The 27,807-nt window shown below is 39.9% G+C and overlaps 1 protein-coding gene across 1 annotated transcript; it reads left to right on the forward strand.

Annotated features, from left to right (window-relative positions):
- Positions 1–1,466: 1,466 nt before the first annotated feature.
- On the forward strand, positions 1,467–27,807 carry LOC137172592 (collagen alpha-6(VI) chain-like). The gene is made up of 20 exons (XM_067577101.1): positions 1,467–1,509; positions 5,852–5,884; positions 6,656–6,805; positions 8,299–8,418; positions 8,887–9,051; positions 9,705–9,854; positions 11,401–11,433; positions 12,205–12,354; positions 13,845–13,964; positions 14,433–14,597; positions 15,251–15,400; positions 16,947–16,979; positions 17,751–17,900; positions 19,394–19,513; positions 19,982–20,146; positions 20,800–20,949; positions 23,770–23,898; positions 24,106–24,435; positions 26,083–26,165; positions 26,286–27,807. The coding sequence occupies exons 1-20, from the start codon at positions 1,467–1,469 to the stop codon at positions 26,403–26,405; spliced, it is 2,559 nt and encodes an 852-aa protein (XP_067433202.1). The 3' UTR covers positions 26,406–27,807.

The following is a 27,807-nucleotide window of genomic DNA, read 5'->3' on the forward strand; positions in this document are numbered from 1 at the left end:
CTCTAGTGCCTATTCAGCCTAGATATGTGTGGTCCACATTTCTAAATCTGATTCAAGAATACTTTCCTAGGAAAAAAGCGATTACAGACACTCCAGATGATCTAACTAAAACTGTTCAAGATCCCATCCCAAACCGTTCTAAGAGGACAATTAAAACTACTCCTAAAAGGAAATGGTACTACAATGCAGGTGATAAAAATCCTGTTATTTCAGATTTGACTCGAGAGTTTTGTGCATGTGGTTATGACCTCACTTACGTTGGGTAAAATATGAGAGAATTAGAAATTCTGACAATGTCTTGGTAAATGTTAGTTATACTGAATTACCAGTGTCAGGTTCAGACGCGTGGGTGGCTATTTATGGAAATTATGAAAACATTTGCAAAATTTGACTTGACTTGCAAAAGTGTGTTCTCAGAAAATACAACAACACATGTGGAAAAAGGAAGTGGTCTAATCCAACTTCTACAGAAATTGGCTCAAAAGATTTCCAGGTTTATCCTCTATGTTATGTAAGTGAGAAGAAACAACAAATTGAATGCAATCTGGACACTTTTAAAAAGGTAACAAAGAGATTGAGTGTAAAAACTAAAAAAGTTCTAGCCTATGGGTTTCTTCCAGGTGATCTTAATCTTGTAAAACAATGTTTGCAATCCACTGATCAAGTGATAACATTTGTCATGATGCAATGGCTTTCCCTCTATACAGGAGGAAATGTAGGCTATGCTAGAGACACTGCTAGCCATTTAGCTCAAAGAACAAAAGCAGGTTATACATATGGCACAACTCCTGCATATTTCTTGCAGAATTTTCACCTGAATGTTGGTGATAATAATATTGGACCAGAGCTGATAATCACTAGAACGAGAAATTAACACTTACACATGGTTATCTATATTCCAAATATGTGCACATGTCCACTAAAAAGCAATTCAACTTGAGTTTCATGATTTGACTTTCATGTACATTTTGCTGTTTTTGGAGTCCAACCAGAACCATTTTTTGTCAGGGACACAACATCACTGTCCAACAAATGTTTGCTGGGTTAGATTCATTGAGTCAGTTACAGCAATAACTGAGTCAGAGTTTAAGTTACATCTCTTTCTGGAACTGACCCAGAGTTTCCCTCATCTCAGGGTGAAAAAACAAACAGCAGTATAATCTCAGCTGCTCATCAGTGAGTTTGACCTCAGACTCTTTCCTGTCACATCATTTGATTCACATTAACACTGCCAGCTGTTCAAGTGAGGCACCCACCGATTGGTCCATCTCGGTTGGTCAATCAACATATCAATAGCTCTGAGCGGTCATGATTGGTTGCGTTACTTTAGCTGTTAGTCACATGATGAAGCAGCTCAGAGCTAGCAGCTTCCTGTCAGAAACTACATTGACATAAAAAGACATGATGAGTCCAACAGACGAGCAGAGAGAGACGACACAGAGACAGAGACAGACGTCTACCTGGACATGGATCACCTGCTGATGCTGTTGCTGCTGCTTTGGAGCTCAGGTAAGACTCTGCTGTAATGTAAAAATACTGAGTTCAAGTCAAACAGCAGCTTTGAAAACTGCAGTAAAAGTCAACATGGTCAGTAAAATGTAGTGAAGTGTTCAGTAAAAGTTCTGATACTTGCTGTAATGAGTTTTATCTCTTTAACTTCTAATAACAAACCAATCATCTAATAATGAAAATTCAAAGCATATAAATGTAAAATCCTGCTGACGTCTTCGAGCTGTTTGTGGGTCACGTGACCGTCACCTTGCAGGGACTGTGAATATATTAAGAAGAACAGGGAGGGACTTTGAAGGCAGTTTGATTGACAGGCCGGTGCAGGACATGAGCAACGCATGAGGAAGACCCTTCTTAAATAATGAAATTGTGACATCTGGTGGTGAACACTAAACATAGACCTAAAGATAAAAAAGATGCAGCTGAACTTCATTTGTGAGGAGGTTCTTTTTGGACTTTTCTCATTTAATAAGTGACTTTTTATTATTCTACCTCTGTGTTCATTATTAGATGGATGCATTGTTGGACCTGTTTATTTTGGATGTTTGAATTTTACATTTATTTGATGTGTTTTAATCATTTAATGTGTTATTTTGTTGCTGTAATGTGACATAAAAGAGCTTCCATATAACAGTGTAGCCCAGTAAACATTTACATGAAAGCATCAGGAGCTACAGGAGAGTTATATGTGTACTTATACATACATACTGATGCACATATACAAAATACACATCACACAGTTTCTCCTGGAAGACATTCACAGTGTTGCACTCTGATGGTGACATGAAACCTGACAGACGTAGTTGACAAGTGAAGTTCAAGCCACTTTCACACCTGCACACACCTGACCAATCACTGCCATAAGTGGGTGAGACTGTCTGCTACAGACAACTCTTTATGAGCCACTCTATTTTTATTCAAGGGAGTTTCACTGAGAGGAGTGTTGTCTTTTTCAGGGACACTGATCACATTCACACAGTTACACATTCACACCTGGAAGCTGTCCAGTCCAACACAACATGAGGAATACAAGTATACACACACACACACACACACACACACACACACACACACACATTGCCCTAGGTCACTTTTGGGAACATTACATAGACATTCATTTCCTGGGGACTTACCCTAACCTTTTTCAAGACATTTTTCTTTGGAACTTGAGTTTTTTTCCACAAAAGGGAAGTGAGTCCCCACAATGTGACTGTGAAGATTTATGTACTCACAATGTCAGGAATATAAGCATGCATGCACCCACACACACACACACACACACACATCATTCAGATTTGTTGTGCTTCATTAACTCTATATGAACCGGTCTGTTACACTATAATATAACTAACTATGACTTATTTTCATAGTTTCAAGTTCATCCAATCAAATGTGACTTAGGGCGAGTAGCTAGCCACACCCATCATATTAAACCGCACTTCACCGTTTGTGGGTCGTATTAGCTAATAGTGATCGGTGGACCAATTCTTTCGGTTCCGTCAATTTGATACATGTAACCTGTTGAGTTTTGATACTTTTGCAAAATACGCCATCAGTTTCTCCGTGACACTCCGTTATAGCACATGCAGGTTCGACAACTAGTGCTGCCTGCCCCACAAAACCTCTGTGCAATGCATTACCAGTCAACCCCGTGAGCATTTTCCCTTTGAAAAGCCATAAAATGGCTATGGTCACCGGTGAAAAGACATTCATAACAGGTTCCAAAGTGAAAGTTTTTTCACCGACTATTTGACTATTTATTTTACGTTGATTAAACATTCACATTTAGACCATATTTCACCAGGATTTGCAATTTCTGGCTTTCAACTAAGAAATTTGTTTGTGGTTTCTTACTTAGGGTCCAAAATGACAGTTGCTATTATTTGCACATTGTAGAGGAAGTAAAATTTCATTATTGAAAATCCCGGTGAAATATGGTCTAGTGAAAGAGGGTTCCAACATCAGGTCTTAAATCCCAGTCTCTCACACCACAGACGACTGCGCTGACCACTGCACCAAAAATACCGGATTTGGATTCCGCTCCACTCCTACTATATAGTTCCATATTTTTGACATTTTATATTAAAGTTTAATGCATTGGAATTACGTCTTCATGTAGACCACATTTTACCTACCAGTGCAATATAACTTTGGAGAAATGCCTTCACACTAATCAATATCGCTTCTCTTTCAAGCTACAACTGAACAAATGATCAAAAAGATTAAACAAATGTGTGTTTTGTGACACGTTGATGTTGTAACCACATTTTAGCTGGTTGAAGACAGACTGAAACCAAGACTGAATATCACCCAGTTTTCAACTCGGAATCAACATTGAAATCCCAGTTATTGTTCACTGGGTAGTTCAAGAGCAGTTTGTTCAGTCTTGTTCAATGTAACCTGCCGTCTGTCTTGACTCAAGTGCGATTCAATGGCACCTCATTCACTCATACGTCCCAGTTAGAGAGAACGGTTCATTTGATCTTGTTCAGTGAGTAGCTGCCAGGCTGTCTAGAGTCACTTATTGACATCCTCGTCTGAGACAATGATTCCCGCTCATTCATTGGTTGTCCCACTTACTATGTTTTGAGTGGACAGCACCACCATAGCAGGCAGCGTGAGCAGTACCCTACGATAACAGTGAGTGGGTGTGGGCAGTATGAATGGAAAAAGTCGGGAATTCATGAGCGCTCGGTGTGTTTGACTCAGTACATACCAGACACTAAAAAGAGTCCTTCCTTCAACAGGTGAGGGAGATGTGTGTGGAGCCAAGAGTCCTCTGTGGCTCTGTTTCCTTCTGAAGCTGCATGTCGCACTAAACTCAAAGCCCTGCCCACTTTTTAGCAGTCCAATCAAGTGCAAAGGATTTGATTTACTAGAACTAGTAACTGTACACCACTCACTATCACTGGGACATACATCACAATACAGAAGCTAAAGATGCTCTAACTTCGTCTCATGGGGCCTTTAATATCTGAGATCTGTGAACATGGTGACATCACTAAAAAACAGGTCTGATAGGTCTGATAGCAGTCAGATGATCAGACAGGAAACAAACCAACATGTGAGACAAACACAAGTTTTAATGAACCATAGTTTTCCTTTAACTCTGCATGCATGCAACTCTGTTGAGCTTGTGTTCATGTGTTCATCTCATCTGCTGCTCTTCAGAGAAGCAGAAAGTAGAAGCAGTGAGGTCAAGAAAAAAGGTCTTAAAGTTTCAGGCTGACCAGGCAAAGAGAGACGTTTGCTCCTTAAATTTCTTTGTTTTTTTGTTGGGTTTTTTTTTGTGTTTTCATGAGGATTATTTCACCCTAAAATAATTGAGAGTACCTCATACTGCAGTCTGGATGTAAGGGAAATGTAACTTCAACAATATATCATGTTTCATCCAGCTTTCTTTATTTATAGAAAATAAACTTTATAGTATTTAAAGTTCATATTATATGATGAAAAGTATGTTTTACTGTATCTTCCAGGCCAGGTATACTGTAAAATTAAATTGAAACAGGTATAATAAATGTAAATTTTAATACATTTACATATGAAGTGTAATAAAAACAAAATCACATGAATTCCACTTGATTCAACAGCTCAGGTGGAAGTTACTGCTACTCTCCTAAGCTAAGCTAAGCTAAGCTATCATTAGCAGCAGTTTAACTGTTTTACTTGTCTCCATCATATTTGGATTTAGTTGGAATAACAAACTCATTTACCAAGATGTTGGTTCAAAGTTTACATATTATGTTACAGGTTCAATTCATTCAGGCAGATCTGAACACAGCAAACATCCTCAGACCAAAATAACTTCACAGAGATCCTTTAGAGGAAGTGGTCTTGGTTCATTAGTGGTGGAAACGTGATACAACCTCCATCTGACGAACTACAAGGCTTCAAGTTGAGCTAAATGGTTCCCGTGGCCAGGACCGCTTTGCATGCTGGGATGTTGATGAGTGAAATCAACAAGGTCCAACCTGCACTAACAACCAAGTACATTGTCTTCTTGGTATTTGGGCAGATCGGAGCTTCTTCAGGACCTTCTTCCTGTGTTTACGTTCTAACTCTCGCCCCAGACATATCTGACCAATGAGAAGAGAGAACATTCTCACCTGGCTTTTAATGATGATTTTTGGTTCGCTTAGATTTCTTTCTGTGTGTAAAGAAACAGAACAAAGTTTACAAACTCATCCATTGATTCAGACCAGAACAAACACCTTTTCTTAAGATGTCTAGCTTGCTGTCTGTCTCTTCAGAGCCTCCAGATGTCCAGAAACAGCTCTGTGTTTGTTCAGTTCACAGCTCTGCTCCGATCTGAATGTGAAATTTCTGATTTTCTCTCCAGGACTCCAGGCTGAAGATAAACACCAATCAACAGGTAAAAAGAGAGAAAGAGAGAATAGGCACCTCCTTTGGAGGTGTTCAAGCACGTCCAACTGGTAGGAGACCTCAGTGCAGAACACGCTGGAGGGATTATATGTATCTCATCTGGTCTGGGAACACCTCTGGATCCCCCAGGAGGACCAGCACCTAGATAAGCAGCTGAGAATGGATGAAGTTTGGTTCATGTCCAAATAGTCTCAAAACTAATGACACAGCTGTACTTTTTGTTTGGTGTTAATTGTCAAATGTCAGTGTGCTGACATACTGAACTAAGATGGTTAACACGGTAAACATAATACCTGCTAAACATCAGCATGTTAGCATTTAGCTCAAAACACCAGTGTGTACAGTCTCACGGTGCTGTTAGCATGACTTTAGACTTTCAGGATGTGTCCGAAATCCCTCCCTCATTCACTCATTCACTACTCACTAATACACACAGTTTATTCAATAGTGAGCAGAAATTACAGATTTTGGGAATTCACTAATCGTCATTTTTACATCATCACTGTCTGCTGTGGAGTCTCACACCGCTAACTTTTGTGTCAATAAAATGCAATGCATGGCATTGTGGGATTGTTTGCAGGAAGTAGTGATCACAACATGAACATTACTTTTTTGTTCCATTGTGGAACATTTGAGGCTCCAAATATTGGACAAATTTGCACTTGTAGTAAATAGTGAGTGATTTCAGACACAGCCTTAGTCTTGCTTCAATATTTGGTCTCTTGTGTCTCATATCCCACAATCCTCTGTTTTCCTCCAGGTTCTCAGTGTGAAAGCACAGCCAAGGCTGACATCGTGCTGTTAGTCGACGGATCTGGGAGCATCGGCTCTGAAGATTATGAAAACATTAAGTCCTTTCTAAATCAAACAGTCAGCAACTTCAACATCGGCCCTGACAAAGTCCAGATCGGTAATATTTTTACTACAACAACTATTCACACTACTGATCCTGGTACTATTACTACTACTGCTTGTGTATAAAGTACTAAAAATACTAAAATATTTACAGCACACTGTGAAACACACACAGGTCCCGTATTATAAATGAGCAAAAAAGCAGTAAAATGGGACATGATAACCAGAGTAGTCAAGGTTATGGCTGATGTGAGGATAAAAGGACCATACCAGTGGTTTTACGTGTTTAAGCTACATAAGTGCTGTCTGCATACAGCCTCCATTACTGTCTGTTATTTCCCAAAACATGCAGACATATTTTAGCTTTTGTATTAACTTGCAGAATTCTCAAAATGTTCAAAATGAAATGTTCAGGTGATACACCTACCTTAAAATTCAGTGCTTCATCTACTGAAACACACATTTATAACTCATAGTAATTATGATTCAGCTTGTAAAACAATCTTTTATCCAGACACTGATTTCCATGGTGGAGATATACTGTACATTCCTTCTGTGTAGGTCCGTGTTGGATCAGTTAGCAGGACAGATGTTCTGACTGAACAGACTCTGTGAAGCACACCGCATTTCTGAACAAAACATTCTAGCTAGGAGGGATGCACAACTTTGTCATGTTGGTTCATCCACAGCATCAACTTTCTACAGTCGTTCTGTAGAAAGAGGAATTGTCTTCTTGTTGGAGCTCAAGACATTTTCTTGTCCTTTCTTCCTTTCTAACTCATTTTAGTTTATTAACTAGTATGTAAACTAATAAAAGCCCTCACCTTCTCCTTCCTGCTCTGCTTTTATATGTCACCAGACTAGATGTCAGCGATAAAAATGGAGGAATTACAACGTTAAACTGTATTAAAAACTCACTTGACTTCTGTGTGACAACATTTAGCTCGCTTTAAACAGTGCAGGTGGTGACTGACTGACATGTTTTTACTGTAGGTTTATGCGTTCGCTGCTGAACGTTCAGTACCATCAACCTTCATACTAGACTCGACTCAACCTGACTGGACTCAGCTGTTGCTGATACTGATATCACCTCTCATATTTACTCACTGCCCTCAACACTTCCTGTACATGCTGAACTGCTGCCCGTATGCCGAAGAATACCGAAGAGACACTCGGGGGCTTCAGGCCTCGCCAGATTCGTTCATATACCAGAGTCAGACAGTAGACTCAGGGGTTATTAGCCTGTTAGCCTGTTAGTTCTACTGGACTGAACTGCTGGAATGGTCCTTTAAGCCCTTTGGTCCTTCTTTGCATATGCAAATTTGTTCAGGCATGAGTGCGCGTGAGACATGTAATGTGTGTTGGAGCTAATGATTCTGACAAGATAATAACAATAATAATCGTAGTAAACCAATGCATCTGTTCAAGAACACACAGTGTAAATTATTATTCTCATACTCATTATTATCATTGCTATTCTCATTATCATTTCAAAACAAAAGCTTGGTCAGTGTGTCAGTTTTACACATTTCTGTGTGTTTTCTGCAGGTCTGGTTCAGTATGACAGCACCCCAAGGACCGAGTGGCATCTGAACACCCACCAGACCAAACAATCCCTGCTGGAGGCCATGGCCAAGCTGCGACAGCCAGGAGGAGGCACCAACACAGGTGATTTAACAACACGCTGTCAGATTGCAATACTAATTATAATTGTAATATGATCATAATAATTGTAATATTATTATGATTATTAATATTGAGATATTACATTATTATATAGTATCATGCTATAATATTATGAATCAAAGGTTGCTGCTGCTGTTATAGTGATAGTGATTATAATAATTATAATAATACAATACCAACATTCAAAATCATCATGATTTGAGCATCTCACAATAGAATTTAAAGCTCTGTGATTGGATTTTTCCGACTGAAATGCACCTTGGGAGTCGTAGTTAACTTTCTCTCTCAGTTTTTATGTCTACACACTTCTAGATTTGACTTTTTATCAAAGAAACAGATATTTTTAACAAGGTTGTGGAAGTGCTCCAACTGTCAGTCACTTAACAGTCTTTGCAACAGTCAGCTTTTCAACTCTGCACCTTTTAAATCCTCTTTATTACTGTCATACAGGAGAAGCTCTGAAACACATCCTCCATAACAACTTTAAACCCAATGTGGGAATGCGTGCAGACTCCCACAAAATTGCTATCCTGATTACTGATGGACAGTCCAGCGACGACGTATCCCTCGCCTCGCAGCACCTGAAAGACGCCGGCATTGATGTCTACGCTATTGGTATAGTGGCCATTTTACTGTGTTCCAAGTTTCAGGCCACTTAATCTGTGATGTATCTGAGTTTTGACTTGCATTCCACTGAATTAAATCCACTTTTCTTGTGGAAACCAAATATACTCACAAGTCCACAGGATGCAGGGAAAATACTGAATGAAAATTTATTTGACGTTACATTGAGCCAGGTCCATTACTGACTGATGTTGTATTCCAAACTTTAACACGTTATTACCAACTATCACATTTACATGTTATACATTTTATGTACGGTCAAAAACTGGAACATACGCTTTAAAAACTACCGTACATTAAGCATTTTCCTTTGTCAAAAATAATAAAAATATATTTTCCTGCATTCCAGCACCCAAGAAGGTGGTTTGATCTGAACTTATTTGCTGATTCCTCTACAGCACCAGTCAAAGGTTTGGTCACACTTTCTCATTCAAGTGAGTGGGAAGGTGTGTCCAAACATTTGACTGGTATTTTATATCTTAGCACATTTTCGGGGGGGATATTTGGAACATGCACTTTAAAATCTTCCTTATATTTTGTATTTTCCACTGTCACAAATAATAAAAATATGTGTTCATGCATTCAAGCACCCAAGAACAGAATCATTTTTTAAGGTACAATTTTAACAGTATTTTTTCTTTCAGGTGTAGGGAATGCAAACGAGGCTCAGCTGAGGGTCATCGCCTCAGATCCTATTAAAAACCACATGTACATGCTCAGTGACTTCTCATCCCTCCTGAACATCATCAACAACCTCACCATCAACCTCTGTAACAGTACCAACAGCGGCTTAGGTAAAGAAAGAGTCCATCATAATCAAACTGTGATACATATTAATAACACACTGATCATCTACTCCCCTTGTGTCAGCTCAGCTCAAAGCTGTACTGGAAGTCCATGTTTCCACCAGCTTGTGTAGTATAGAGCCATAGGCTTTGGCGAGGTCCAGCCTTATAGCAGACAGGTCTCCGTGACCTTCCTACACATCTCTGATCAGCTGAGTGACCACTCCTGTATGCTCAGTGCCCCCTGGGACCTTCAGTACTTCCCTTTCTGAACTGAGGTGTTAATGTAGGAGTTCTTCTGAGTTACACCATCAGGAAGATATCAGTATCATTATAAGTTCACTGCTGAGGTCTGAGATCATCTTGAGCTGTTCAGGGTTGCTTGTGTTTTCCACCTTTGGAACCCAAAGACACAGCACTCCCCACTGCTAGCCTACCTTAGACCTTCTCCAGATCACCTTGAGGATCCTCCACAGGCATTGCAGGAGCCTCGGGCACATCTTGTAGAGCTTGTAGGGCACTCCTCTAGGGCCTGGGGCCGAGCTTGGTCTAGCAGCCCCAGTGACATCCTGGATCTCCCTCAAGATTTGCTCCATAGTTTTAAACTAGATGCTGATTTCTAGTGGAGATATCGAAGCCCTGCCTTCTCCCAGGTGTTGTTCCCTCTCTCCTTCGCTGCAGGTGTTTTTGAGGTACCAGTCAGTTCATCTCGTTGAAGCATGCCAGGTGACCGTTTCGCTCCTGTGCAAGTAGTTTCTTGGTGGAATTGAAGGGGTCTGCCGCAAACGCCCCTGCCAATGTTACAAAGAAAGTTTTAGTTAGAGAAAAGTTATGAGTATCAGATGGGTCAATCAAGCTTGTTAGGAGATAAAGATGTCACATTTCATCAGGTATTGTTAAATACAGGTGTGTTCAGGTCTACACCTCTATCTGAGGAAGACCATCAGTGGTTGAAACATGGTGGTTATTTTCTTTTTGTGTGCATTATTTGTTCTCTCTTTCTTTATCAGGCTACATGAATGACCATGCTTAATTAAATGTATTCTACCGTCGCACAGACACACAGCATTAAAAGTATAGCTCGGATATTCACACTACAAGAGAAAGCAGGAGTAATTTTGAGTTTTGATATACTGTATGTATGAGGTTTTTAAGTGATTCACATTAACACAGTGTTAGCAGGTGATCAGATGTAACAACCAAGTACATTGTCTTCTTGGTATTTGGGCAGATCAGAGCTTCTTCAGGACCTTCTTCCTGTGTTTACGTTCTAACTCTCGCCCCAGACATATCTGACCAATGAGAAGAGAGAACATTCTCACCTGGCTTTTAGTGATGATTTTTGGTTCGCTTAGATTTCTTTCTGTGTGTAAAGAAACAGAACAAAGTTTACAAACTCATCCATTGATTCAGACCAGAACAAACACCTTTTCTTAAGATGTCTAGCTTGCTGTCTGTCTCTTCAGAGCCTCCAGATGTCCAGAAACAGCTCTGTGTTTGTTCAGTTCACAGCTCTGCTCCGATCTAAATGTGAAATTTCTGATTTTCTCTCCAGGACTCCAGGCTGAAGATAAACACCAATCAACAGGTAAAAAGAGAGAAAGAGAGAATAGGCACCTCCTTTGGAGGTGTTCAAGCACGTCCAACTGGTAGGAGACCTCAGTGCAGAACACGCTGGAGGGATTATATGTATCTCATCTGGTCTGGGAACACCTCTGGATCCCCCAGGAGGACCAGCACCTAGATAAGCGGCTGAGAATGGATGAAGTTTGGTTCATGTCCAAATAGTCTCAAAACTAATGACACAGCTGTACTTTTTGTTTGGTGTTAATTGTCAAATGTCAGTGTGCTGACATACTGAACTAAGATGGTTAACACGGTAAACATAATACCTGCTAAACATCAGCATGTTAGCATTTAGCTCAAAACACCAGTGTGTACAGTCTCACAGTGCTGTTAGCATGACTGTAGACTTTCAGGATGTGTCCGAAATCCCTCCCTCATTCACTCATTCACTACTCACTAATACACACAGTTTATTCAATAGTGAGCAGAAATTACAGATTTTGGGAATTCACTAATCGTCATTTTTACATCATCACTGTCTGCTGTGGAGTCTCACACCGCTAACTTTTGTGTCTATAAAATGCAATGCATGGCATTGTGGGATTGTTTGCAGGAAGTAGTGATCACAACATGAACATTACTTTTTTGTTCCATTGTGGAACATTTGAGGCTCCAAATATTGGACAAATTTGCACTTGTAGTAAATAGTGAGTGATTTCAGACACAGCCTTAGTCTTGCTTCAATATTTGGTCTCTTGTGTCTCATATCCCACAATCCTCTGTTTTCCTCCAGGTTCTCAGTGTGAAAGCACAGCCAAGGCTGACATCGTGCTGTTAGTCGACGGATCTGGGAGCATCGGCTCTGAAGATTATGAAAACATTAAGTCCTTTCTAAATCAAACAGTCAGCAACTTCAACATCGGCCCTGACAAAGTCCAGATCGGTAATATTTTTACTACAACAACTATTCACACTACTGATCCTGGTACTATTACTACTACTGCTTGTGTATAAAGTACTAAAAATACTAAAATATTTACAGCACACTGTGAAACACACACAGGTCCCGTATTATAAATGAGCAAAAAAGCAGTAAAATGGGACATGATAACCAGAGTAGTCAAGGTAATGGCTGATGTGAGGATAAAAGGACCATACCAGTAGTTTTACATGTTTAAGCTACATAAGTGCTGTCTGCATACAGCCTCCATTACTGTCTGTTATTTCCCAAAACATACAGACATATTTTAGCTTTTGTATTAACTTGCAGAATTCTCAAAATGTTCAAAATGAAATGTTCATGTGATACACCTACCTTAAAATTCAGTGCTTCATCTACTGAAACACACATTTATAACTCATAGTAATTATGATTCAGCTTGTAAAACAATCTTTTATCCAGACACTGATTTCCATGGTGGAGATATACTGTACATTCCTTCTGTGTAGGTCCGTGTTGGATCAGTTAGCAGGACAGATGTTCTGACTGAACAGACTCTGTGAAGCACACCGCATTTCTGAACAAAACATTCTAGCTAGGAGGGATGCACAACTTTGTCATGTTGGTTCATCCACAGCATCAACTTTCTACAGTCATTCTGTAGAAAGAGGAATTGTCTTCTTGTTGGAGCTCAAGACATTTTCTTGTCTCTTCTTCTTTTCTAACTACTTTTTGTTTATTAACTAGTATGTAAACTAATAAAAGCCCTCACCTTCTCCTTCCTGCTCTGCTTTTATATGTCACCAGACTAGATGTCAGCGATAAAAATGGAGGAATTACAACGTTAAACTGTATTAAAAACTCACTTGACTTCTGTGTGACAACATTTAGCTCGCTTTAAACAGTGCAGGTGGTGACTGTCTGACACGTTTTTACTGTAGGTGTATGCGCTCACTGCTGAACGTTCAGTACCATCAATCTTCATACTAGACTCGACTCAACCTGACTGGACTCAGCTGTTGCTGATACTGATATCAGCTCTCATACATAATCGCTGCCCTCAATACTTCCTGTACATGCTGAACTGCTGCCCGTATGCCGAAGAATACCGAAGAGACACTCGGGGGCTTCAGGCCTCGCCAGATTCGTTCATATACCAGAGTCAGACAGTAGACTCAGGGGTTATTAGCCTGTTAGCCTGTTAGTTCTACTGGACTGAACTGCTGGAATGGTCCTTTAAGCCCTTTGGTCCTTTGCATATGCAAATTTGTTCAGGCATGAGTGCGCATGAGACATGTGATGTGTGTTGGAGCTAATGATTCTGACAAGATAATAACAATAATAATCGTAGTAAACCAATGCATCTGTTCAAGAACATACAGTGTAAATTATTATTCTCATACTCATTATTATCATTGCTATTCTCATTATCATTTCAAAACAAAAGCTTGGTCAGTGTGTCAGTTTTACACATTTCTGTGTGTTTTCTGCAGGTCTGGTTCAGTATGACAGCACCCCAAGGACCGAGTGGCATCTGAACACCCACCAGACCAAACAATCCCTGCTGGAGGCCATGGCCAAGCTGCGACAGCCAGGAGGAGGCACCAACACAGGTGATTTAACAACACGCTGTCTGATTGCAATACTAATTATAATTGTAATATGATCATAATAATTGTAATATTATTATGATTATTAATATTGAGATATTACATTATTATATAGTATCATGCTATAATATCATGAATCAAAGGTTGCTGCTGCTGTTATAGTGATAGTGATTATAATAATTATAATAATACAATACCAACATTCAAAATCATCATGATTTGAGCATCTCACAATAGAATTTAAAGCTCTGTGATTGGATGTTTCCAACTGAAATGCATTTTGGGAGTCGTAGTTAACTTTCTCTCTCAGTTTTTATGTCTACACACTTCTAGATTTGACTTTTTATCAAAGAAACAGATATTTTTAACAAGGTTGTGGAAGTGCTCCAACTGTCAGTCACTTAACAGTCTTTGCAACAGTCAGCTTTTCAACTCTGCACCTTTTAAATCCTCTTTATTACTGTCATACAGGAGAAGCTCTGAAACACATCCTCCATAACAACTTTAAACCCAATGTGGGAATGCGTGCAGACTCCCACAAAATTGCTATCCTGATTACTGATGGACAGTCCAGCGACGACGTATCCCTCGCCTCGCAGCACCTGAAAGACGCCGGCATTGATGTCTACGCTATTGGTATAGTGGCCATTTTACTGTGTTCCAAGTTTCAGGCCACTTAATCTGTGATGTATCTGAGTTTTGACTTGCATTCCACTGAATTAAATCCACTTTTCTTGTGGAAACCAAATATACTCACAAGTCCACAGGATGCAGGGAAAATACTGAATGAAAATTTATTTGACGTTACATTGAGCCAGGTCCATTACTGACTGATGTTGTATTCCAAACTTTAACACGTTATTACCAACTATCACATTTACATGTTATACATTTTATGTACGGTCAAAAACTGGAACATACGCTTTAAAAACTACCGTACATTAAGCATTTTCCTTTGTCAAAAATAATAAAAATATATTTTCCTGCATTCCAGCACCCAAGAAGGTGGTTTGATCTGAACTTATTTGCTGATTCCTCTACAGCACCAGTCAAAGGTTTGGTCACACTTTCTCATTCAAGTGAGTGGGAAGGTGTGTCCAAACATTTGACTGGTATTTTATATCTTAGCACATTTTCGGGGGGGATATTTGGAACATGCACTTTAAAATCTTCCTTATATTTTGTATTTTCCACTGTCACAAATAATAAAAATATGTGTTCATGCATTCAAGCACCCAAGAACAGAATCATTTTTTAAGGTACAATTTTAACAGTATTTTTTCTTTCAGGTGTAGGGAATGCAAACCAGGCTCAGCTGAGGGTCATCGCCTCAGATCCTATTAAAAACCACATGTACATGCTCAGTGACTTCTCATCCCTCCTGAACATCATCAACAACCTCACCATCAACCTCTGTAACAGTACCAACAGCGGCTTAGGTAAAGAAAGAGTCCATCATAATCAAACTGTGATACATATTAATAACACACTGATCATCTACTCCCCTTGTGTCAGCTCAGCTCAAAGCTGTACTGGAAGTCCATGTTTCCACCAGCTTGTGTAGTATAGAGCCATAGGCTTTGGCGAGGTCCAGCCTTATAGCAGACAGGTCTCCGTGACCTTCCTACACATCTCTGATCAGCTGAGTGACCACTCCTGTATGCTCAGTGCCCCCTGGGACCTTCAGTACTTCCCTTTCTGAACTGAGGTGTTAATGTAGGAGTTCTTCTGAGTTACACCATCAGGAAGATATCAGTATCATTATAAGTTCACTGCTGAGGTCTGAGATCATCTTGAGCTGTTCAGGGTTGCTTGTGTTTTCCACCTTTGGAACCCAAAGACACAGCACTCCCCACTGCTAGCCTACCTTAGACCTTCTCCAGATCACCTTGAGGATCCTCCACAGGCATTGCAGGAGCCTCGGGCACATCTTGTAGAGCTTGTAGGGCACTCCTCTAGGGCCTGGGGCCGAGCTTGGTCTAGCAGCCCCAGTGACATCCTGGATCTCCCTCAAGATTTGCTCCATAGTTTTAAACTAGATGCTGATTTCTAGTGGAGATATCGAAGCCCTGCCTTCTCCCAGGTGTTGTTCCCTCTCTCCTTCGCTGCAGGTGTTTTTGAGGTACCAGTCAGTTCATCTCGTTGAAGCATGCCAGGTGACCGTTTCGCTCCTGTGCAAGTAGTTTCTTGGTGGAATTGAAGGGGTCTGCCGCAAACGCCCCTGCCAATGTTACAAAGAAAGTTTTAGTTAGAGAAAAGTTATGAGTATCAGATGGGTCAATCAAGCTTGTTAGGAGATAAAGATGTCACATTTCATCAGGTATTGTTAAATACAGGTGTGTTCAGGTCTACACCTCTATCTGAGGAAGACCATCAGTGGTTGAAACATGGTGGTTATTTTCTTTTTGTGTGCATTATTTGTTCTCTCTTTCTTTATCAGGCTACATGAATGACCATGCTTAATTAAATGTATTCTACCGTCGCACAGACACACAGCATTAAAAGTATAGCTCGGATATTCACACTACAAGAGAAAGCAGGAGTAATTTTGAGTTTTGATATACTGTATGTATGAGGTTTTTAAGTGATTCACATTAACACAGTGTTAGCAGGTGATCAGATGTAACAACCAAGTACATTGTCTTCTTGGTATTTGGGCAGATCAGAGCTTCTTCAGGACCTTCTTCCTGTGTTTACGTTCTAACTCTCGCCCCAGAGATATCTGACCAATGAGAAGAGAGAACATTCTCACCTGGCTTTTAGTGATGATTTTTGGTTCGCTTAGATTTCTTTCTGTGTGTAAAGAAACAGAACAAAGTTTACAAACTCATCCATTGATTCAGACCAGAACAAACACCTTTTCTTAAGATGTCTAGCTTGCTGTCTGTCTCTTCAGAGCCTCCAGATGTCCAGAAACAGCTCTGTGTTTGTTCAGTTCACAGCTCTGCTCCGATCTAAATGTGAAATTTCTGATTTTCTCTCCAGGACTCCAGGCTGAAGATAAACACCAATCAACAGGTAAAAAGAGAGAAAGAGAGAATAGGCACCTCCTTTGGAGGTGTTCAAGCACGTCCAACTGGTAGGAGACCTCAGTGCAGAACACGCTGGAGGGATTATATGTATCTCATCTGGTCTGGGAACACCTCTGGATCCCCCAGGAGGACCAGCACCTAGATAAGCGGCTGAGAATGGATGAAGTTTGGTTCATGTCCAAATAGTCTCAAAACTAATGACACAGCTGTACTTTTTGTTTGGTGTTAATTGTCAAATGTCAGTGTGCTGACATACTGAACTAAGATGGTTAACACGGTAAACATAATACCTGCTAAACATCAGCATGTTAGCATTTAGCTCAAAACACCAGTGTGTACAGTCTCACAGTGCTGTTAGCATGACTGTAGACTTTCAGGATGTGTCCGAAATCCCTCCCTCATTCACTCATTCACTACTCACTAATACACACAGTTTATTCAATAGTGAGCAGAAATTACAGATTTTGGGAATTCACTAATCGTCATTTTTACATCATCACTGTCTGCTGTGGAGTCTCACACCGCTAACTTTTGTGTCTATAAAATGCAATGCATGGCATTGTGGGATTGTTTGCAGGAAGTAGTGATCACAACATGAACATTACTTTTTTGTTCCATTGTGGAACATTTGAGGCTCCAAATATTGGACAAATTTGCACTTGTAGTAAATAGTGAGTGATTTCAGACACAGCCTTAGTCTTGCTTCAATATTTGGTCTCTTGTGTCTCATATCCCACAATCCTCTGTTTTCCTCCAGGTTCTCAGTGTGAAAGCACAGCCAAGGCTGACATCGTGCTGTTAGTCGACGGATCTGGGAGCATCGGCTCTGAAGATTATGAAAACATTAAGTCCTTTCTAAATCAAACAGTCAGCAACTTCAACATCGGCCCTGACAAAGTCCAGATCGGTAATATTTTTACTACAACAACTATTCACACTACTGATCCTGGTACTATTACTACTACTGCTTGTGTATAAAGTACTAAAAATACTAAAATATTTACAGCACACTGTGAAACACACACAGGTCCCGTATTATAAATGAGCAAAAAAGCAGTAAAATGGGACATGATAACCAGAGTAGTCAAGGTTATGGCTGATGTGAGGATAAAAGGACCATACCAGTGGTTTTACATGTTTAAGCTACATAAGTGCTGTCTGCATACAGCCTCCATTACTGTCTGTTATTTCCCAAAACATACAGACATATTTTAGCTTTTGTATTAACTTGCAGAATTCTCAAAATGTTCAAAATGAAATGTTCATGTGATACACCTACCTTAAAATTCAGTGCTTCATCTACTGAAACACACATTTATAACTCATAGTAATTATGATTCAGCTTGTAAAACAATCTTTTATCCAGACACTGATTTCCATGGTGGAGATATACTGTACATTCCTTCTGTGTAGGTCCGTGTTGGATCAGTTAGCAGGACAGATGTTCTGACTGAACAGACTCTGTGAAGCACACCGCATTTCTGAACAAAACATTCTAGCTAGGAGGGATGCACAACTTTGTCATGTTGGTTCATCCACAGCATCAACTTTCTACAGTCATTCTGTAGAAAGAGGAATTGTCTTCTTGTTGGAGCTCAAGACATTTTCTTGTCTCTTCTTCTTTTCTAACTACTTTTTGTTTATTAACTAGTATGTAAACTAATAAAAGCCCTCACCTTCTCCTTCCTGCTCTGCTTTTATATGTCACCAGACTAGATGTCAGCGATAAAAATGGAGGAATTACAACGTTAAACTGTATTAAAAACTCACTTGACTTCTGTGTGACAACATTTAGCTCGCTTTAAACAGTGCAGGTGGTGACTGTCTGACACGTTTTTACTGTAGGTGTATGCGCTCACTGCTGAACGTTCAGTACCATCAATCTTCATACTAGACTCGACTCAACCTGACTGGACTCAGCTGTTGCTGATACTGATATCAGCTCTCATACATAATCGCTGCCCTCAATACTTCCTGTACATGCTGAACTGCTGCCCGTATGCCGAAGAATACCGAAGAGACACTCGGGGGCTTCAGGCCTCGCCAGATTCGTTCATATACCAGAGTCAGACAGTAGACTCAGGGGTTATTAGCCTGTTAGCCTGTTAGTTCTACTGGACTGAACTGCTGGAATGGTCCTTTAAGCCCTTTGGTCCTTCTTTGCATATGCAAATTTGTTCAGGCATGAGTGCGCATGAGACATGTGATGTGTGTTGGAGCTAATGATTCTGACAAGATAATAACAATAATAATCGTAGTAAACCAATGCATCTGTTCAAGAACATACAGTGTAAATTATTATTCTCATACTCATTATTATCATTGCTATTCTCATTATCATTTCAAAACAAAAGCTTGGTCAGTGTGTCAGTTTTACACATTTCTGTGTATTTTCTGCAGGTCTGGTTCAGTATGACAGCACCCCAAGGACCGAGTGGCATCTGAACACCCACCAGACCAAACAATCCCTGCTGGAGGCCATGGCCAAGCTGCGACAGCCAGGAGGAGGCACCAACACAGGTGATTTAACAACACGCTGTCAGATTGCAATACTAATTATAATTGTAATATGATAATAATAATTGTAATATTATTATGATTATTAATATTGAGATATTACATTATTATATAGTATCATGCTATAATATTATGAATCAAAGGTTGCTGCTGCTGTTAAAGTGATAGTGATTATAATAATTATAATAATACAATACCAACATTCAAAATCATCATGATTTGAGCATCTCACAATAGAATTTGAAGCTCTGTGATTGGATGTTTCCAACTGAAATGCACCTTGGGAGTCGTAGTTAACTTTCTCTCTCAGTTTTTATGTCTACAGGCTTCTAGATTTGACTTTTTATCAAAGAAACAGATATTTTTAACAAGGTTGAGGAAGTGCTCCAACTGTCAGTCACTTAAAAGTCTTTGCAACAGTCAGCTTTTCAACTCTGCACCTTTTAAATCCTCTTTATTACTGTCATACAGGAAAAGCTCTGAACTACATCCTCGACAACAACTTTAAACCCAATGTGGGAATGCATGCAGACTCCCACAAAATTGCTATCCTGATTACTGATGGAGAGTCCAGCGACGATGTATCCCTCGCCTCGCAGCACCTGAAAGACGCCGGCATTGATGTCTACGCAATTGGTATAGTGGCCATTTTACTGTGTTCCAAGTTTCAGGCCACTTAATCTGTAAAGTATCTGAGTTTTGACTTGCATTCCACTGAATTAAATCCACTTTTCTTGTGGAAACCAAATGTACTCACAAGTCCACAGGATGCAGGGAAAATACTGAATGAAAATTTATTTGACGTTACATTGAGCCAGGTCCATTACTGACTGATGTTGTATTCCAAACTTTAACACGTTATTACCAACTATCACATTTACATGTTATACATTTTATGTACGGTCAAAAACTGCAACATGCGCTTTAAAAACTACCTTACATTTAGCATTTTCCTTTGTCAAAAATAATAAAAATATATTTTCCTGCATTCCAGCACCCAAGAAGGTGGTTCGATCTGAACTTATTTGCTGATTCCTCTACAGCACCAGTCAAAGGTTTGGTCACACTTTCTCATTCAAGTGAGTGGGAAGGTGTGTCCAAACATTTGACTGGTATTTTATATCTTAGCACATTTTCGGGGGGGATATTTGGAACATGCACTTTAAAATCTGCCTTATATTTTGTATTTTCCACTGTCACAAATAATAAAAATATGTGTTCATGCGTTCCAGCACCCAAGAACAGAATCATTTTTTAAGGTACAATTTTAACAGTATTTTTTCTTTCAGGTGTAGGGAATGCAAACGAGGCTCAGCTGAGGGTCATCGCCTCTTATCCTGTTAAAAACCACGTGTACACGCTCAGTGACTTCTCATCTCTTCTGAACATCGTCAACAACCTCACCATCAACCTCTGTAACAGTACCAACAGCAGCTTAGGTAAAGAAAGAGTCCATCATAATCAAACTGTGATACATATTAATAACACACTGATCATCTACTCCCCTTGTGTCAGCTCAGCTCAAAGCTGTACTGGAAGTCCATGTTTCCACCAGCTTGTGTAGTATAGAGCCATAGGCTTTGGCGAGATCCAGCCTTATAGCAGACAGGTCTCTGTGACCTTCCTACACCTCTCGGATCAGCTGAATGACCACTCCTGTATGCTCAGTGCCCCCTGGGACCTTCAGGACTTCCCCTCCTGAACTGAGGTGTTAATGTAGGAGTTCTTCTGAGTTACACCATCAGGAAGATATCGGTATCATTATAAGTTCACTGCTGAGGTCTGAGATCATCTTGAGCTGTTCAGGGTTGCTTGTGTTTTCCACCTTTGGAACCCAAAAACACAGCACTCCCCACTGCTAGCCTACCTTAGACCTTCTCCAGATCACCTTGAGGATCCTCCACAGGCATTGCAGGAGCCTCGGGCACATCTTGTAGAGCTTGTAGGGCACTCCTCTAGGGCCTGGGGCCGAGCTTGGTCTAGCCGCCCCAGTGACATCCTGGATCTCCCTCAAGATTTGCTCCATAGTTTTAAACTAGATGCTGATTTCTAGTGGAGATATCGAAGCCCTGCCTTCTCCCAGGTGTTGTTCCCTCTCTCCTTCGCTGCAGGTGTTTTTGAGGTACCAGTCAGTTCATCTTGTTGAAGCATGCAAGGTGACCGTTTCGTTCCTGTGCAAGTAGTTTCTTGGTGGAATTGAAGGGGTCTGCCGCAAACGCCCCTGCCAATGTTACAAAGAAAGTTTTAGTTAGAGAAAAGTTATGAGTATCAGATGGGTCAATCAAGCTTGTTAGGAGATAATGATGTCACATTTCATCAGGTATTGTTAAATACAGGTGTGTTCAGGTCTACACCTCTATCTGAGGAAGACCATCAGTGGTTGAAACATGGTGGTTATTTTCTTTTTGTGTGCATTATTTGTTCTCTCTTTCTTCATCAGGCTACATGAATGACCATGCTTAATTAAATGTATTCTACTGTCGCACAGAAACACAGCATTAAAAGTATAGCTCGGATATTCACACTACAAGAGAAAGCACTAGTAATTTTGAGTTTTGATATACTGTATGTATGAGGTTTTTAAGTGATTCACATTAACACAGTGTTAGCAGGTGATCAGATGTACTGACATCAGATCAGTGGTAACAACTATAGTTCACTGTTTGAGCTTTGGTCTGATAGCATGAGCTGCTGCTGCTGAAAGCAATAATCTGACAGAGGAAGACAAAAAACGAGCAGAAGGTCATGCATTGGGGTCTACCAGGGTCTCATTCCTCATGCTACCACAAGATGGTGCCAGATTAAGAAATTTTTTATTCCAAAAAATAACATATTTTCTTTACATTTGTGTACTTGTGTCAGGGTATAAAGATGCTCTCTCTCTCTCTCTATCAATAACTTTTTTGAAGTTGAAATAATCTTTATCAGCATGAATATTGCAGTTAATACTGATGAAGCTAATGATCTTTCTCTCTTCAGACTCTGTCAGGCTGGTGAATAGGACTACTCTGTGTTCAGGCAGACTGGACGTTAAGTTTCAGCAGTTTAACCAGTCGTGGTCCTCAGTGTGTGAAGCTGACTTTGACCAGCAGGATGCAGAAATGGTCTGTAGGGAGCTTGGCTGTGAGGCTCCCTCAGTCCTCCAGGGGGTGCTCTATGTAGAAGTGGAGGCTCCAATGTGGACCAAAGAGTTCTAGTGTGGAGGCCATGAGTCTGCTCTCCTGGACTGTGGAAGATCAGACTCAGCTAGTGTCATAATAAATCTTTTAGGTCTCAGTTGAAAAAGGTTTCAGATCAGCTCAAGGACAAAACTTCTCTTTGATGTTCAAAAAAGAATCATCAGGAGTCAGAGTTCTGAGCAGCAAAATGTACTGTAATGCCAGGCAAAAAAGGAGAGCAATACAGTGTACACAAGTTTCACCAGGTTGCTCTGGAAGGCTGACCCTCGGCCCCCAGTTTTTATATCTTTTGTCTGATATAGGGCACGCTTATTGTCCAGCTTCTTCATACTAGCCAATTACACCCTTATCATTTCTTTACATCATCTGTTGCAGGCCAAAAATCCCCAACATAGGTTTTGAGCTGAACTAGTTATGCCTGGCATATCCAGTTCTATCCAGTTCTATCCAGTTATGCTCTTTTATTTTTTATAACTGTTAAAGGTTTTTTTTACACCATTGTTTCCAGTCCTTCTTCTGGCTTTTTTTACAAGTTATTCTTGCCGTTTTATACCCTTATTTCTTGATCCTTTCTTGAGGTTATTTTTTTTAAAAAGTGAAGTTTAATGCAAACACACTTACAATTTTATCCAGTGTACTGAGTGAGATTATCTTTAACATACTTTGTGCCCATATATCAGTCACAAGTTTCTGTGAGGTATACATTCCAATATAAGGATAATTCAACACACTTCTATTTAAGGCTTATCATCCTAACAGTACTCATTTGCATTGCATTTTATCTTTCTCTGAGCACATCATAAGTCTTTATAAATTACACCACACTAGAAGCACCTGCTCAGGTAGAAGAGGAGCTGCAGCTTTGATTTGGCTTCATTTCTGTTCTAATGAAACTCACTTTATTCTTTTACTGATGACTCTGCTCAGAGCCTGTCAGGTTGGTGGGAGAAGCCAGTCGCTGTGCAGGTAGACTGGAGGTGAAAAAGGGAGAGTGTAGACCAGTGAAGTACTCTCTCCCGATCCTGAAGAAAGCAGCTCTTGTATGTAGAGATTTTGACTGTGGCTCTGCTATTTCTACAGGAAGGAGAAAGAATTCCTTAGCTGGATCTGTATGGAGGATCAGATCTGACTGTGTTCAGTCTGGGTCTACACTGAGGGAATGTGCATCATCAAGTTCCTCTTCCTCCATTGTGGAGCTCATCTGCTCAGGTAAGTCCATCAGTGACATCATCTATGACAGTAATATTTTCCTTCCTCTGTCACAGTGATAGTCAGTGGTTTCCATTGGAATGAAGTGTAAACTTATTCAGGATGATGGCATCCTAAACGGTAGAGAAGTTAGCTTGTTCCTGGAGGCTCATTGCTTCAAACCCCTATAAAATGCTGAATCGCCCAACCATCTCTCTGTGTTTACAGACCTGCTGGTTCAGCCAATCATCTCTGTGTCTTCAACCATGGACGGGGTCTCTGAGGCCCAGCAGCAGGGGTTTCAGGTGCGCCGGGGCTCCAAGTTCACCATCAGCTGCTCTGTCCAGCCTCAGTACCCAGGAGGCTCCTTCCACCTCACTTTCACCTCCTCCTACACAACATACAACTACACCCTGCCAGCTGTCCATCACTCTGCTGACTTCCTGTTTCCTGCTGCAGACCCCGTCCACCAAGGAAGCTACAGCTGTGTTTATGAAGTCATTGTTTTTTCTCATAATTTCTCCTCTGAGAGCCGTCTGCTCTCTCTCACTGTCACAGGTAAGCTGAAGCAGAGTGTGAAGCTCAGTAGAACTGAGACGTCACACTGACTTTGTTTCCATGTTTGTAAAACATGATAAAAAGTCATCAGGCAGCAGGACCGACCCAGCGACCTACAGAGAGCTGAGGCAGAATCTGATGAAGGAACTGTAAACTGTTTCCTTCCCGGCTTCTTTAATGTTATTGAACCATAACAACTGTGAACAGCAAACGAATCAGTGAATGACAATAATGGTAAAAAACGGGGTAGATACAGAAGAGTTAAGTCAATCCAATCCAATCCAATCCACTTCATTTATATAGCATGATTTTAACAAACACAAGGTTTCCAAAGTGCTGCACAGCAAGATAAAAAAAACCAACACAATAAATAGCACAACAGAACACAATAAAACGATGAAGGACACAATAGGATAAAAGTAATAAAATAAGATAAAAACAAATAAAATAGAATAAAAGCAAATAAAATAAATAAAATCAAATAAATAAAGTGCACTGCTCAGGCAAGGTGCAACACGCTACATGGTGTCAAAAGCCAGAGAGAAGAGGTGGGTTTTAAGAAGAGATTTAAAATGAGACAGTGAGGAGGCCTAATGTCTAATGTGCAGCGGCAATCCATTCCACAGTTTTGGAGCTGCAACAGCAAATGCTCGTTCACCTCTGAGCTTAAGCCTAGCTTTAGGCACTGTCAGGAGCAGCTGGTCAGCTGACCTGAGAGAGCGGCTGGGAGTGTAGGGGTGCAGCAGCTCAGAGAGGTAAGGTGGGGCTAGGCCATTCAAGGCTTTAAAAGCAAATTAAATAATTTTAAAATGAATTCTAAAATGGACGGGCAGCCAGTGGAGTGAAGCTAAAATAGGTGAAATGTGCTCATACTTGCTTGTGCCAGTTAAAAGACGTGCAGCAGCATTTTGCACCAGTTGAAGACGAGCAATGGAGGACGCACTAACCCCCATATAAAGTGCATTGCAGAAATCCAGCCGAGTGGTCACAAAGGCGTGGATTACTGTTTCAAAGTGCTGTCTCTGAAGGACTGGTTTAATTTTTGCCAGCTGCCTCAACTGGAAAAAGCTTGACTTCACCACAGCTTTAATCTGGCTGTCAAATTTAAGGTCTGTCAAGTCAAGGGAAACTTCACTTGTTTTAGATTCTTCAAGACATCTCGCCTCTCATCCAAAAGTCTTCTTTGACTCTGACTCTGGTGGGGAGTAAACCCTGTAGTTCGTTTACACTTGAAGAGTCATTGAGGTCACATTTGGAATATTAAAGACGAACTAAACACTAAATTGTTTTTTTTGCCCTGTACACATAATCACTTAGCTTCTTGTTGGCATATGATGTTAATACATGTGATATTTCCAACAATACACGTATAAAGTTTAAAAACGGCTTTTTCTTGCCCAAGATTAATTTATTTGTTTCTGCTTGGATTAGAAAATGCTGGTCCTCCCTAATTGTAACGTTAGAGGTAAGACTCAAATACGAACAAGAAAAAATTGAAAAAAATAGATATAGGACCAGAATATAGTACAAAACACAAAACAATGGTCCAGTTTGCTTTTCTAGCACATGCCATGTTTCTGTTTGATGGGAGTTGTTGTACTCATAATGTCATGTGATATAATGTCATGACTGAATTTGTCTCGTCAGATCCAACAGTTTTTATCATCACACTGGTCGTCCTGCTGGTGACTCTGCTGTTGTTCATCATTGCCATCTATTTCATCCGGAAGGTACTGAACACATGTTTGTTGTTTAGAGGACTGGTTGAAATGAAGCACTCAGCCTGTTTATATTGAACTGAAGAGAGGAGTGATGCAGTAACTTAGATCTGTGTTGTCATGTCTCTCCAGGCCAGCAGGGGGCAGAAGTCAGGCCCACAAGAGAACACTGAGCTGGATTCTTATAACCTCGGTGTTTCCAAAGCTGAAGGAGAGTCGGCTGAAGAGGAAAGATCTCAGAGAGCAGAGTAGGACCTCCAAGGAGTCAAACAAACATCCATCTGCTCAGTGGAGGATTTTATATTTTTTACACAGACGTTCCCTTTAAAGTAGCACTTAAATCATTGCAGAAAAGGTTTCATCTGTCCTTTCAGCCTCATGTGATAAACCAACCAGCTTTTTGCAGCCCATATCTCAAGGAGTGACGTCATATTGGACAATTCTGCACCTCATGATTTATGAGTTACCAGTGCTTCACTTGGTCTGGAATGACCAACAGCTTATATTCATGTTTGCAAGCTTTAGATATAGATATAGACATATAACATGTATAACAGACATTGCTAATTCATTTAGTTGACTTTATGACTCTTCTCTAGATGTGCTACTTTTACACTTGTTTTACAACTGTTAATCAGAAGTTAGTCTCACTTTAAAATACTAAACAAACAGTTTTGCAAATGTTTTACAAGGAAGGAAATACATTCAACTCATTTTTTAGAATTACAGGATAAACACAATGAGTTTAATGCAGACTGTAAACTTAACTTTTGTTTGTCTACAAAAAACTCTGATCAGTCAACTCAGGAAAAACAAACCTCATAGACATCTGCAAAACTGTCACAAAATACTCGATTATCTGCATATAGTTTTATTTTGTCATTATCAATCTCTCATGTCAACAGCTGTACCTTTCTTTTTACTTAAAGATTTCCATGAATCCAGTTTTATGGTCTGAGTCAAGAAATCATTTTTATAAAATACATCCAGTTTTTCTTCACTGCCTTTTATATACTTGAGTGTTTGAGCACAAAAATTGTTATTCAGCATTTTTATATTTGTTCTTTGAGTTAACAAAATTCAATAAATCAAACATTTATTGAGTCTGATCAAATGTTTCATCTTTGAGCACCACTTTCTGGTCAGTCACTGTTTATAAAGGATTTATAAGCATTAATTAATGGTTAATAAGTCACTTACTGATCATTTAGAGATAAGTTATAAGCCATTATTAACTAGTAGGCTGACGTGAAAATTCTTTCTGACTCTTAAGTCTCAACATGAAGTGAACGCTCAAGCTTTCATCCAGAGTTTACGCCAATGTTTTTCAGACAAACTTGTGAACCAAAAACAGGATGAAATAAAATCTAATAAAAATAAAATAAAACCAAAAAAAGAGGGGAAAAAACAAACTTCAAATTTCACATCTTTATTATAACATCTTGAAATCACATACAAAAAAAGGAAAAACACAACAGAAATATATATTACGTAAAAAATGAGGTCTCAACACATTTCACATATACAAACTGATACAAACTGATTCATCTTCATTGACCTGACAACAAGAATAAATAAAACTGGAAAAACATCAGTGCAAAGTATTTTCATTTCATTTGAGCAGTAATCTTTGACTTTATGTTTCAAACACTCT

This window comes from Thunnus thynnus, chromosome 20, assembly GCF_963924715.1.
Source record: "Thunnus thynnus chromosome 20, fThuThy2.1, whole genome shotgun sequence".
NCBI lineage: Eukaryota > Metazoa > Chordata > Actinopteri > Scombriformes > Scombridae > Thunnus > Thunnus thynnus.

What these genes read in the sequence shown, in the direction of transcription:
- LOC137172592 (XM_067577101.1), top strand. Translation starts at nt 1,467, where the DNA reads ATGGATCACCTGCTGATGCTGTTGCTGCTGCTTTGGAGCTCAG. An exon ending in CATTGATGTCTACGCTATTG is followed by an intron (nt 9,052 to 9,704) that starts GTATAGTGGCCA and finishes TTTTTCTTTCAG; the next exon opens with GTGTAGGGAATGCAAACGAG. An exon ending in AGATAAACACCAATCAACAG is followed by an intron (nt 11,434 to 12,204) that starts GTAAAAAGAGAG and finishes GTTTTCCTCCAG; the next exon opens with GTTCTCAGTGTGAAAGCACA.